This window comes from Symphalangus syndactylus, chromosome 4 (assembly GCF_028878055.3).
Source record: "Symphalangus syndactylus isolate Jambi chromosome 4, NHGRI_mSymSyn1-v2.1_pri, whole genome shotgun sequence".
Taxonomy (NCBI): domain Eukaryota; kingdom Metazoa; phylum Chordata; class Mammalia; order Primates; family Hylobatidae; genus Symphalangus; species Symphalangus syndactylus.
In genome coordinates this window covers 100,922,985-100,936,453 of record NC_072426.2, presented here as the reverse complement: position 1 = coordinate 100,936,453, position 13,469 = coordinate 100,922,985, and the positions used below count along the sequence as shown (strand labels likewise).

The window sequence follows — 13,469 nt, the reverse complement described above, 5'->3', positions numbered from 1 at the left end:
AGGAGGGGCGACGGCGGGGATATTCCCGCAGGACTGGGGACACCAGGGCGGGGAAGGCACGGGACTTGAACCTCTCCCCGACTCGCCCCCAATCGCGGTCCCTCCCTTCTTCGTTCTTAACAGCCCTGCCCCAAGGCTCCCGAACGGAGCCCGATGGAAGTTGTCCCCTTTCCGTCCTCCTCCGGGCGGGTTGGGGAGTTCTGAGTTGCCGCGGCCGCCTTGCGTGTGCCAGGAGAGTGGCAGTGCCATGCTGCTGGGAGCTGCCCCGGAGAGCAGCCCAGGACCCCGACGGGGCCGCCCCTCGTCCTCTCTCGTCCCGGAGGAGTCGGGCAAGAAGGAAAATCAAACTTTATCCCCCTCTGTGACTTCCTGTGTGTGTGTGCATGGGGAACCGGCTCCCTCGAGATGGATGCTGCATTGCTTCAGGAGGCAAGCTTCATCCTCTTGGGTCCTTAAAGGTGCTTTTGGGGGTCCTTTCGAGGGCTACTGTATAAGCGTGTTCACGCGTGCCTGAAGCGGGAAGGGTGGGCAGCAGGCACAGGAGAAGCGAATATGACAAGTTGTTGACAGAGGCAGAGATTTGGTGGTTGTATTAACCAGTTGTTGCTGGGTTTCATTGGCTGGCAGAAAAAGAGGATTTCTGTTTGAACACTCTTGGGTGAGTGTGTGTGTGTGTGAGAGAGAGAGTGTGAGAGAGATTTCTTTTTTCAGTTGCAAGAGATGAATTTGGCATGGAGTTCTTAACCTAACAAGTCAGGAGGTTTCCTTCCCTTGGACTTTCTAGACCTATATGTGTTGGTCTCTGGCCAGCTCTGAGGGAAAGAATGTAGGTTTTATTTCCTGGGGCTGAGTTGTATAGTGTGATTATTAGAGGATCACTGCAAACAGCTTGATAGGAGAAACTACAATAGTACCTTCAACCCTCAATAAACACATCACCTGCCTTGTTCTGATCATAGCTCTTGAGAGGAAACTGAACTGGAGCTCTTCAGAGAGGATACTCCTAAGGCCAGTGACAACATCAAAATCGAGTGCCTGAAAGAGCTATGAAAAGACCTAATGCTCTGCAAAAGCAAGGTTGTATTGTTATTATTAGTCATAGGTGTGGACCCTATCCTCATTCTTGTGAGAAGATTGTACCTCTTTTTATCTGGCATACTGGCATATTGCTTTGCCGAAGCTTTTGGGTGAGAGCCAAGAGCTTTTCCACAGTTCAATTTAATTTGCATGTTTCATAGCCTCTCGTTATGTATTTTGTTCTCTTAAAAACATAAAGCCACCCCAAATTTTGATTGCATTCCCCTTTCCGTCAAACTACTTAAAGGCTTCCCAAGTTGTCCTTAAGTCCATATTTTGATAAGACATCTTCTGACTTTGCACAGTTTTTAAGACTGTTTGGGTGTGATATTCATTTAGCATTTTTAAAAATTTGTGCCTTGTATATTTTCCACTATGCAAATTTGTCAGGCTGTGAGTGTCTCCCTTGTGGGGATACTTCATGAAGGTGTTCTCTGTGCTGTTCTAGGGTGGGTAAAAATGAAGTGCTGAATTTGTAACTGAAAGCACAATTAAAACGAAGTGTTATTTCTAAAGGGCAGGAATGTTATGGGAATGGTGACTTGTACATGAATTTAGAATTGTAAGATTTTGAAAAAAATATATAAACATTATTTTTCTACAATTCTTCTGAAGCCATCATGTATACAGCTGTTTCCATAGGATAGTCTGTGATTCCTTACAAGACATTCCATTTAAAAGATATTGAGGCCCTGAAAAGAGAGAGACTTGGCCAAGGTTACGTTAGGTAATACGTAAGTTTTAGGACTCCCACTCATCTGAGATAGTCTCACCCCTTATTGTGTTCTTTTTATCGTAAAGTGCAAATGCTCCTTTACATCTCTGTCCTCCCTTATAAAATTTACTATTGTCTGTTAGGAAAGTATTGCTATTTCAAAACCCCATGAATGGGAATTCTTCTGTAAGTAGGTGTTGATTTGAGTACATACATTAGGTGAATATGGGAGCAAACAGCTTACCAGAAAGAATAGATGTTCTGGTAAAGGTCCCTGAGAGACGCTAAGGTTGAATCTTGCTTGGGAGACATCCTGTGTATGTGCAGCAGATGGCAGTCTGCATTGGACTGGATCACAAGTCCAGTTTGTGCCACTTTTGTTCTGCTGTATGGTATGGTAAATTACAACCAGGGGGACATAACCAGTTACAGCACTGCTTAATTTTTTGAGTGAGAAGTTCATCTTTTCCAAGTTTCGAGAATGAGTCGAAAGCAATACAGTAGCTCAGCTAGTTGGTAAGTGCAATTATGAAATTATAAACTTAGTTTGTCCCCTCCCCCTTCTCCATTAGTATGTCATTCAACTGAGTAAATAAGAGTAAAGGTACAGGGGCTTATTCAATATTTTTAGCACCATCTAGTGTAATTTTTTTCCTTCTCTCCAGCTTGTGACTGTAACCAAAACTGATGTAAAATGTTTATTGCCTGCTTTTCTGTATGGTTAGTGAAGGTGGCTGCTATTTTTAAGGATGATTCTTCGAAGAGGAACTGCCTTTCATTGTGAGCTGTGTAATTCCATTGCTAAAACAAACTGTTTCATCTCTGATTATGACAACCCCACTGTTGGCATTTTCTAGCAGTTAACGGCTATGCTGAATTACTACATCTTTTACTTAAGTCTGTCATTGTCCTGTTACAGTTTGTGGCTGACTTGCTCTACTTTACACATCACAGTTCTTTTGGCAATGACATTGTTTCAGATTAACCTGAAAGTTTTAACAGGTTACACTGCCTGACACAGAGGCAGGTTGTAATTCTTTAATTGAGTTCCTCATAGTCTGGCCCAATCTTATTATGCCAGATTCATCCCAGCACAAATACTCTGTTGTACTTAAGCTAGTCTCTGCACTGTCCCGTACATTCATACTAAACCTTTATGGATTTTTTGTAGCTGAATTTCAGCCTTTATCACCCCTAATCACTCCTCTAGCCTTTAAGGTTCATTTCAGGTTATAGACTGTGATGTACAATTCCTTTTGAATCTAACATTCTCACTTTACACATGAGGAAACCTAATAAACTGAGGAAAGTGACTTGTTATATTTGTGGTTACGAACAGACCAAGGATTAAAATTCCTTTACTTTTTTTTTTTTTTTTATACGAGGTCTTGCTTTGTCACCCAGGCTGGAGTTCGTTGACATTGTCACAGCTCATTGCAATCTTGAACTCCTGGGCTCAAGCTGTCCTCCCACCTCGGCCTCCCCAAGTAATACGCACCACCATGCCCAGCTAATTAAAAAAAATTTTTTTGACTGGGTGCGGTGGCTCACACCTGTAATCCCAGCAGCTAGGGAGGCTGAGGCGGGCAGATCAGGAGGTCAGGAGTTGGAGACCAGCCTGGCCAACATGGTGAAACCTCGTCTCTACTAAAAATACAAAACTTAGCCAGGCATGGTGGCAGGCGCCTGTAGTCCCAGCTACTTGGGAGGCTGAGGCAGGAGAATCACTTGAAACTAGAAGGCGGAGGTTGTAGTGAGCCAAGATCGTGCCACTGCACTCCAGCCTGGGCGAAAGAGCGAAACTCCATTTTTTTTTTGGTAGAGACAGGGTATTTCTACCGGGCTGGTCTCGAACTCCTGGACTCATCCTCCCAAAGAGCTAGTATTATATACGTAAGCCACTACATCTGGCCAAAAATTCCTTTAAATGGAGATGGATTCAAGAATTCCTAGGGTGAAGATCTGGCCTAAAATTCCTTTAAATGGAGACGGATTCAATAATTCCTAGTGTGAAGATGATACTTTCAGGGATCATTTCTATAGTTCGTTACTAGAAAAGTTTCTCTAAATGTGTAGAGAAAAAAAAATTCCTAGTTTGAATCTTGATTTGTGTAATTCCTGGTTCTTAACCCTTTTCTGTTGTTTTATTCTGTCCTCTCTGAATTCTGATGGGATTTATTATCTTTAGGACACAGATTGACACCGACATGATTTCTAAATGTTTTATTTGTGGGCATCTAATCTTACTGGGGAGAAAAAGCAATGATGTGTATCTTATTACCTTTGTGGCTCATAGACTCTAGCACAATGCTGGGTACATAGGTGACACTCAGACAAGCATTAATTAGCTATGCACTCCTTTTTCTGCTTGCTAGGGAAAAGATATGCCCTTTATCTCCTCTCCCTATCCCCCTACCCCCAGTTTGGCTTGCTTAATAGCCTTCCTTAGGGTAGCCACATTTGGAGAATTGCTTTAAGCTTAGTATTGCCAGTGCTGTCTTTGGTTGTATATTACACTTCTTTATGGTAGATTGATGGAAAGAGTTGGTACCATTGGATTAGCTCAGCAGTGGTCATTAGCTTTCTGACAATAGCCAGCAAAAGTATAGTAATTACCCAGATTATTACAAGTATATGTTTGAATCAGATTCCACGTTTGTTGGTTTATTCTATGGTAAGATTTTGAGAGTTCTGGATAAATATGTTTAAGAACAGACTGCTTCTATTTATTTCTGTATTTATTTTAGATGGAGTGTTGCTCTGTTGCCCAGGCTGGAGTGCAGTGGCATGATCTCGGCTCACTGCAACCTCCACCTCCTGGGTTCAAGTGATTTTCCTGTCTCAGCCTCCCGAGTAGCTGGGCTTATAGGCATGTGCTACCATGCCCGGCTAATTTTTTTATTTTTAGTAGAGACTGGGTTTTGCCATGTTGGCCAAGCTGGTCTCGAACTCCTGGCCTCGGGTAGCCCACCTGCCTTGGCCTCCCAAAGTGCTGAGTTTACAGGCATGAGCCACTGCACCCAGGCCAGACTTCTTTTTTTTTTTTTTTTGAGAGTCTCGCTCTGTTGCCCAGGCTGGAGTACAGTGGCGTGATCTCGGTTCACTGCAACCTCCGTCTCCTGGGTTCAAGCGATTCTCCTGCCTCAGCCTCCCAAGTAGCTGGGATTACAGGCGTGCACCACCACGCCCGGCTGATTTTTTTGTATTTTTAGTAGAGATGGGATTTCACCATGTTGGTCAGGCTAATCTTGAACTCCTGACCTTGTGATCCACCCGCCTCGGCCTCCCAAAGTGCTGGGATTACAGGTGTGAGCCACCGGGCCTGGCTGACTTCTTTTATTTTTAAGGAAGCAACCATTCTTTTTATTTTTTATTTTTTTTAGAGACAGTCTTGTTCTCTTAACCAGGCTACAGTGCAGTGGTGTGGTTATAGCTTGCTGGAGCCCTCAACTCCTGGGCTTAAGCAGTCCTCCCACTTCAGCCTCTTGAGTAGCTGGGTATATAGGCACGTGTCACCATGCCTAGCTCATAAAGAGAATTTTTTTTTTTTTTTTTTTTTTTTTTTTGTAGAAACAGTCTTGCTATGTTGCCCAAGCTGGTTTCTTAACTCCTGGCTTCAATAGATCCTCTCACTTTAGCCTCCCAGAGTGCTGGGATTACAGGCATGAGCTACCACATCCAGCACAAAATCTTGCTTATTTTAAAACTCATAAAATATCTGAATAAATGAACTTGGATATCTTAAAATTCTGATTATTTGAACTTTTCTAAGTCCCAAGTGGCTTTTGTTTATGCTTCATGTAACTCTTTTCTTTAACATGAAATCTAAATAGAAAATACAGCATCAAGAGTGGTTAAGTCAAAGGCAATACATTGGTAGGAAATCATTCAGATGATGTTATCAATGAAGTGCTATTTTATTTCAACTTCAAACATGAGGCAGCCCTAAAACAAAAAATGATTTGCTATCAACTGCTAGGATGTTTTTATTTCTTCTTATGTTTTAGCTTTGCATCCGTATAGATTTTCTTAAAAATTACTGTTTGTTTTCCTGTGGTTAAGGTCAAGATTACCTTTTAATATCTCAGGATAGCTGTTAGAATAGAGGATTCAAAGGCTGATAGCCTTTGAATCTTTTATTCTTTTTCTGAGACAGAGTCTCACTCTGTCGCCCAGGCTGGAGTGCAGTGGCGCAATCTTGGCTCGCTGCAACCTCCACCTCTCGGGTTCAAGCAATTCTTCTGCCTTAGCCTCCTGAGTAGATGGGGCTAAAGGCATGCGCCACCACGCCCAGCTAATTTTTGTATTGTTAGTAGTGACGGGGTCTCACCATGTTGGCCAGGCTGGTCTTGAGCTCCTGACCTCAGGTGATCGGCTTGCCTCGGCCTCCCAAAGTGCTGGTATTACAGGCGTGAGCCACCATGCTCAGCCCTTTATTCTTTTTTTTTTGAGACGAGGTCTTACTCTGTCACCCAGGCTGGAGTATAGTGATGTGATCACGGCTCACCGCAGCCTTGAAAACTCCTGGGCTCAAGTGATCCTCCGACCTCAGCCTTTTGAATAGCTAGGACTACAGGCACAATCCACCACACTGGGCTAATTTTTAAATTTTTTGTAGAGATGAAGTCTCACTATGTTGCCCATGTTGGTCTTGAACTCCTCGGCTCAAGCAGTCCTCCTGCCTTGGCCTCCCAAAGTACTGGGATTATAGGGTGAGCCACCGTGCCCGGACTCTTTATTCTTTGATTAATGCCATACCATGGCTCGTGGATATATTAGAATTACTAGGATAACATGTTAGGAAAACTAAGATGTTACTGTAGAAGTTGTGCACTTTAAAGAATCTTAAGAGTTTGCCAGGCGTAGTGACTCATGCCTGTAATCCCAGCACTTTGGGAGGCCGAGGCGGGCGGATCATGAGATCAGGAGTTCGAGACCAGCCTGACCAACATGGTGAAACCCCGTCTCTACTAAAAATACAAAAAAATTAGCTGGATGTGGTGGTGTGCACCTGTAATCCCAACTACTCGGGAGGCTGAGGCAGGAGAATTGCTTCAACCTGGGAGACAGAGGTTGCAGGCAGGAGAATTGCTTGAACCCAGGAGACGGAGGTTGCAGTGAGCCGAGATCATGCCACTGCACTCCAGCCTGGGTGACAGAACAAGACTCTGTCCCGGAAAAAGGAAAAAAAAAGAACCTTAGTGATTAGAGTTCAGTAAGACCTTATATTGAGGAAACAAGAGTATGAGTGGTGAAATGGCTTTTTTTTTTTTTTGAGATGGAGTCATGCTGTCATCCATGCTGGAGTGCAGTGGTGCTATCTCTGCTCTCTGCAGTCTCTGTCTCCTGGGTTCAAGTGATTCTGCTGCCCCAGCCTCCTGAGTGGTTGGGACTACAGGTGCGCGCCACCGCCCCCTGCTGATTTTTGTATTTTTAGTAGAGATGGGGTTTTGCCGTGTTGGTTAGGCTGGTCTCGAACTACTGACCTCAGGTGATCTGTGTGTCTTGGCCTCCCAAAGTGCTGGGATTACAGGTGTGAGCCACTGTGCCCGGCCGAAATGGTTTTTTTCTTAGTAGATCAGCATGTTAATACAGAACTGGAAATGGGTCATGCATCTTCTCATTTTCCTATTCAATTCTTTTCCTACTAAATTACACAATTCTTTGTTTCATTTAAAACACTTAAGCTGAGAGTGGTTCTAAAAAGTGGATTGGGGTCAAATTCTTTTTTTTTTTTTTTTTTTTTTGAGATGGAGTTTCGCTCTTGTTGCTCAGGCTGGAATGCAATGGCGTGATCTCGGCTCACTGCAGCCTCTGCCCCCAGAGTTCAAGCGATTCTCCTGTCTCAGCCTCCTGAGTAGCGGGGATTACAGGCGCCTGCCACCACGCTGGGCTAATTTTTTGTATTTTTATTGGAGACAGGATTTTGCCATGTTGGCCTGGCTGGTCTTGAACTCCTGGCCTCAGGTGATCTCCCAACTTCAGCCTTGGAAAGTGTTGGGATTACAAGGCCTGAGCCACTGTGCCTGGCCAAATTCTTAAAGTACCTAACTTCAAAGTCAGTCTCGAATAATTACTTTCTAATTTAGATTAAGCTTGATGGAAACAATGCATTTATTTCACTGCACTTTGTTAAATGCTTGCAGTTAGCCTGTGTAAAAATGAAAGTTGACTTCAAGCAAATTAATTTTAATAAGTTTAGTGAATTATTGGTCCAAAAACTGTGTACACACTTGAATCTTTTATATTGATAAAAATATAACTTCATAAATTTTTTCACCAATTGGGTCTAAAGCATGCTAAAGGTGGAACTTTTTCTAATGCAGTTCTGGAAGAATTTGATGATACGACATCGCATTTTGACATCTCAAAGATATGAGCCTTTTCCAAAGGTTCTTTAATGACATTAATACTATTAATCCAGATGAGTGGGTATTAATTTTTATGCTTTGTTCCTAAAGTTTTCAGTTTTTATGTATTTTTTCTTGATATTTATTTTCCACTTTATTGTTTGAGGAGTGTTTGTAATAATCATCAGAAAATTACTGAGGAGTCCATTAGGTGTTTGAGACTGTGTAGACGACAGTTAGAAATATACAGTCCTGAACTGTACTGCCTTGTAGGTATCAATATCATTTAAACTTCTTTTTTGCCTGCTGAGACACGCCTGCTTTGTACCTCTTTTCTATGGTAAGTAATGTTAGAGGATGTTTAAGAGCACTGTATTAATATCTGCTTTAAACTTTAGTTCAGAGAAAGTTAGTGTGACTGATAAATTGTCAGATAATAAGAGAGCACATAGGTTAGCATGAACCACCTGGTTTCTATAGATAGAGGAATAGATATAGAAGAAACCATCTAAGACCTGAGGACATTGTTACTTCACTTAATTTTTACCATAACCCTATGAGAGGTATTATCCTAGTTGTATAGTTTTAAGTGTCATAAACTGGTTTAGTGCTAGGGATGCACTGAAAGGCAGGACAGATGTTTTGAATTTAAGCCTAAGTCTGGCTAGAATGAAAACTGTACTGTTCTGGGTGTCAGTGTGGGTCATCCTTCTTTTTCCTTTCCGCTCCTTTAGCATGTTCTTCCTCAAGCATCTACTGCTGTTTTCCTTCAAGAGATCTCGACATCCTTCCTGCTGACTACATTTCTTTTGTTTTGAGACGGAGTCTCGCTCTGTTGCCCAGGCTGGAGTGCAGTGGTGCGATCTCGGCTCACTGCAAGCTCTGCCTCCCGGGTTCACGTCATTCTCCTGCCTCAGCCTCCCGAGTAGCTGGGACTACAGGTACCCGCCACCACGCCTGGCTAATTTTTTGTATTTTCTTTTTAGTAGAGATGGGGTTTCACCGTGTTAGCCAGGATGGTCTCGATCTCCTGACCTTGTGATCCGCCCGCCTCGGCCTCCCAAAGTGCTGGGATTACAGGCATGAGCCACCGTGCCCAGCACACACTGACTACATTTTTAAAATTTCTTTCCTCACTGTCCTCTCCAGGTGTTAGCTGTTAGAGGTCTAAGATATGTGCTTCCTAATTTAGTTTGGATTTCTAAAATGTCCCACCCAGCCGGGCACTGTGGCTCATGAGTGTAATCCCAGCCTTTTGGGATACCGAGATGGGGGAATCACCTGAGGTCAGGAGTTCAAGACCAGCCTGGCCAACATAGTGAAACCCCATCTCTATTAAAAATACAAAAAAAATTAGCCAGTCATGGTGGGGGGCGCCATAATTCTAGCCACTTGGGAGGCTGAGGCAGGAGAATTGCTGGAACCCGGGAGGCAGAGGTTGCAGTGACCCGAGATCGCACCACTGCACTCCAGCCTGGGCAACAGAGCGAGACTCTGTCTCAAAAAAAAAAAAAAAAAAAAAGAAGAAAAAGAAAAAAATAAGTCCCACCCAGTAAACCTGGTAATTATTGAGTTGCTTCTATACCAGATGCTTTTTATAACATTCTCTAGTGTACTCTACAACAGTCCTTCTGGCAAAATACTATTCCCATTGTACAGATGGAAAATGAAGACTTAGAAGGGTTTGGTAACCTGGAGACATTCAGAAAATATCTGTGGAGCTCCTGCATTTTGTGAGGCACTGCCCTGGGCATTGGGGAGAGATGCCTTTGTGGTGGTCCTAAAAGAGTTCACAGTCTGGCCAGGAGAGATTGTACAAACAGACTATAAGTGGCTGTGCTTCTTTTTTTTTTTCTAAGGAATGTTCAGCGGGAGCACTTAGGACCTACCTGTGAGAGCTGAGGAAGGCTTCACAGAAGAGGTCTTACTTAAGAGGAAACATTTGGGGCCAGGCACAGTAGCTACGCCTGTAATCCCAACGCTTTGGGAGGCTGAGGCGAGTGGATCACCTGAGGTCAGGAGCTCAAGACCAGCCTGGCCAACATGGTGAAACCCCATCCCTACTAAAAAAATACAAAAATTAGCTGGATGTGGTGGTGTGTGCCTGTAATCTCAGCTACTCCAGGAGGCTGAGGCAGGAGAATCACTTGAACCTGGAGGCAGAGGTTGCAGTGAGCTGACATGGCGCCATTGCACTCCAGCCTGGACAACAAGAGCGAAACCGTGTCTCAAAAATGAAAGAAAGAAAAAAAGCAAACATTTGGAAATATAATGTGACTGGAAAAGCGTGGTCAGCGTTCTGGGCAGCACCAATCTGACATGACCTCATGAGGGAGTAAGATGTATTTGAGAAGCAGCCACTGGTTTGTTACAACTGGAATATGGGCAAGAATAGCTGGAGATTAGGCTGGACAATAGTAGTTATACCAATGATAATATTTTTCAAGTATATCATGTGCCAAGAATTTTACATAGATTATCTCATTTAATTCTTGTGATACACCATGACCCAGGTACTGTTTTTATCCTCATTTTATAGATAGTGAAACTAAGTTACCCACTGAGTTAAATGATTTGCCCAGAGTCACAGCTGTTAAGTGACACACAGTAAATGACTTACCCACGATCGCACAGCTAGCAGATGTCACACCTAGCATATAAACCCCCAAACAGTGGCTTCAGATCCTGTCTCTTAACCACTGTTTCTATGGTGAGGGATCAGACTATGAAGGGACTTCTGAAGAAATTGAAATTTTGTTCTGTAGGTCAGTGTTTTTATGTTTTGTTTTTAACTCAGCCCACAGTAAAAGTACATTTTACACTGTGACCCAGTTATGTGTGTGCATTGTACACACATAAAACTAAAGAGAAGTGGCTGGGCATGGTGGCTCACGCCTGTAATCCCAGCACTTTGGGAGGTGGAGGCAGGCAGATCACTTGAGGCCAGGAGTTTGAGACCAGCCTGGGCAACATGGTGAAACCAACCTAATACAAAAATTAGCCTAGCATGGTGGCATACACCTGTAATCCCAGCTACTCCAGAGGCTGAGATGTGAGAATTGCTTGAACCCAGGAGGCAGAGGCTGCAGTGAGCAGAGATCACTGCATTCCAGTCTGGGCGACAGCAAGACTCTGTCTCAAAAAAAAAAAAAAAAAAAAAACTAAAGAAAAGTTTCATGAAATAATATTTTTTACTATGTATTTTATATAGTTTCTGTTCTGTTAAAGAAATGCTAGTTGAGACCTAAATTGATTTTCCATCTTAAGCCATAGTTTGAAAAAATACTGCTTGTCCATAGATGAGCCTCTGAAGAATTTCATATGGGAGAATCAGATGATCAGGTAGGTAACGCTGGCAGCGGTATGAAGGCCAGGTGGAAAGGATGGGACCAGAGAGGTAGAAAGACCAGTAAGGAGCATCTCACCGGACCAAGGAAAAGATGCCTGAACTAGGACAGTGGCATTGTAGATAGAGAAAAGGGAAGAGAGAAGAGAGATTTAGGAAGTAGAACTGATAGAACTTGGTGATTGAATGTAGACTATCACTTACTACCAGTAGAAAGGCCATTCAATTCATGGTCTGTCTGACTTTATTACTCAGGCACTGAAACTTTATTTCTTGACCTTCGCTGAGTGTTCCTTTTTACAATCATGTTAAATATGCTTTTTTTCTATGCCTCTAATTTTGTATTTAAAACTGTGCTGACCTGCTAAAATTTTAAATTTTGACCTGATTTAAAGTTTGTGATTTTTTTTTTATTTTGTAAATTAAAACTTTCCTGGAGACAAGGTCTTCCTCTGTCACCCAGGCCAGAGTGCATGGCACCATTATAAATCACTGTAGCCTCGAACTCCTGAGCTGAAGGGATCCTCCTGCCTCAGCCTCCCGAGTAACTGGGACTACAGGCATGCACTGCCATGCCTGGATAATTTTTTTTTTTTTTTTTTGAGACGGAATCTCACTCTGTAGCCCAGGCTGGAGTGCAGTGGCGCGATCTCGACTCACTGCAACCTCCACCTCCTGGGTTCTGGTTCAAGCAGTTCTCCTGCCTCAGCCTCCCGAGTAGCTGGGATTACATGGATGTGCCACCATGCCCAGCTAATTTTTGTATTTTTAGTAGAGATAGGGTTTCACCATGTTGGCCAGGCTGCTCTTGAACTCCTGACCTCGTAATCTGCCTGCCTCGGCCTCCCAAAGTGCTGGGATTACAAGCATGAGCCACCGTGCCCAGCTACCTGCATGATTTAAAAATTTTTTGTAGAGGTGAGGGTCTTGCTATGTTGCCCAGGCTGGTCTCAAACTCCCGGCTTCTAGTGATCCTCCTGCCTTGGCCTCCCAAAGTGCTGGGATTACAGATGTGAGGCACTGTGCCTGGCCAAAACAAATTTTTTTAAAAAAAATTTTGCTCTAAGTTCTGGGATACATGTGCAGAATGTGCAGGTTTGTTACATAGGTATACATGTGCCATGCAAAAAAATTTTTTTATTTTAAAATTTATATATCAAAAATCAGATGGCTACCTTATTTTCTTGTGCCTGCTTCCCCTACTCTGTTCCACAAAATTTGAACGATTTGCATAGCATTATGAAAATATTTGTTGAAAGGATATATTCTGGGTTGGGCGCTGTGGCTCACGCCTGTAATCCCAGCACTTTGGGAGGCTGAGGCGGGTGGATCACCTGAGGTCAGGAGTTCGAGACCAGCCTGACCAACATGGAGAAACCCCATTTCTACTAAAAATACAAAAATTAGCTGGGTGTGGTGGTGCATGCCTGTAATCCCAGCTACTTGGGGGGCTGAGGCAGGAGAATCATTTGAACCCAGAGGTGAAGGTTGCAGTGAGCTGAGATTGAGCCATTGCACTCCAGCCTGGGCAATAAGAGCAAAACTCCGTCTCAAAAAAAAAAAAAAAAAATTAGTCGGGTGTGGGTGCACACGCCTGTAATCCCAGCTACTTGGGAGGCTGAGGCAGGAGTATCTCGCTTGAACCTGGGAGGCGGAGGTTGCAGTGAGCCGAGATCAAGCCACAACACTCCAGCCTGGGCAGCAGAGCAAACTGTCTCTCAAAAAAAAAAAAAAAAAAAAAAAGGGGGTATATTCTGTTTATTATACTTCTCTGAAGCTTTGTGCTATAACTGAATTTTATGTTTGTTAATTAGAAGAATACTTTTGAATAATTTTCTTTGACTTTATTCTCTTTAATTTTTCATTTTTATAATATATAAGTTGATAAAGAACTTTCTAATAGCCTTAACTTGTTTTGATCTCCTTTAGGGACTATTGAACATTGTATGATGGTCTTATCTTTTTTTTTTTTTTTAAGTAG

At 43.1% G+C, this 13,469-nt stretch overlaps 1 protein-coding gene and 1 pseudogene across 2 annotated transcripts in view; both read left to right on the top strand.

Annotated features, from left to right (window-relative positions):
* Positions 1-13,469, top strand: part of MCU (mitochondrial calcium uniporter) — a 198,730-nt gene that overhangs the window by 433 nt on the left and 184,828 nt on the right. Inside the window, exon 1 of one of the 2 annotated variants that reach the window (XM_063637611.1) lies at positions 1,045-1,077. The exons of the other annotated variant lie outside the window; for it this stretch is intronic. Within the exon in view, the coding sequence (XP_063493681.1) occupies positions 1,060-1,077 (18 nt within the window). The 5' untranslated portion in view covers positions 1,045-1,059. Of the gene's footprint in view, positions 1-1,044; positions 1,078-13,469 lie in introns of those variants that run through there. 2 annotated transcript variants of the gene reach the window in all.
* LOC129481504 (uncharacterized) lies at positions 3,805-3,966 on the top strand (annotated as a pseudogene).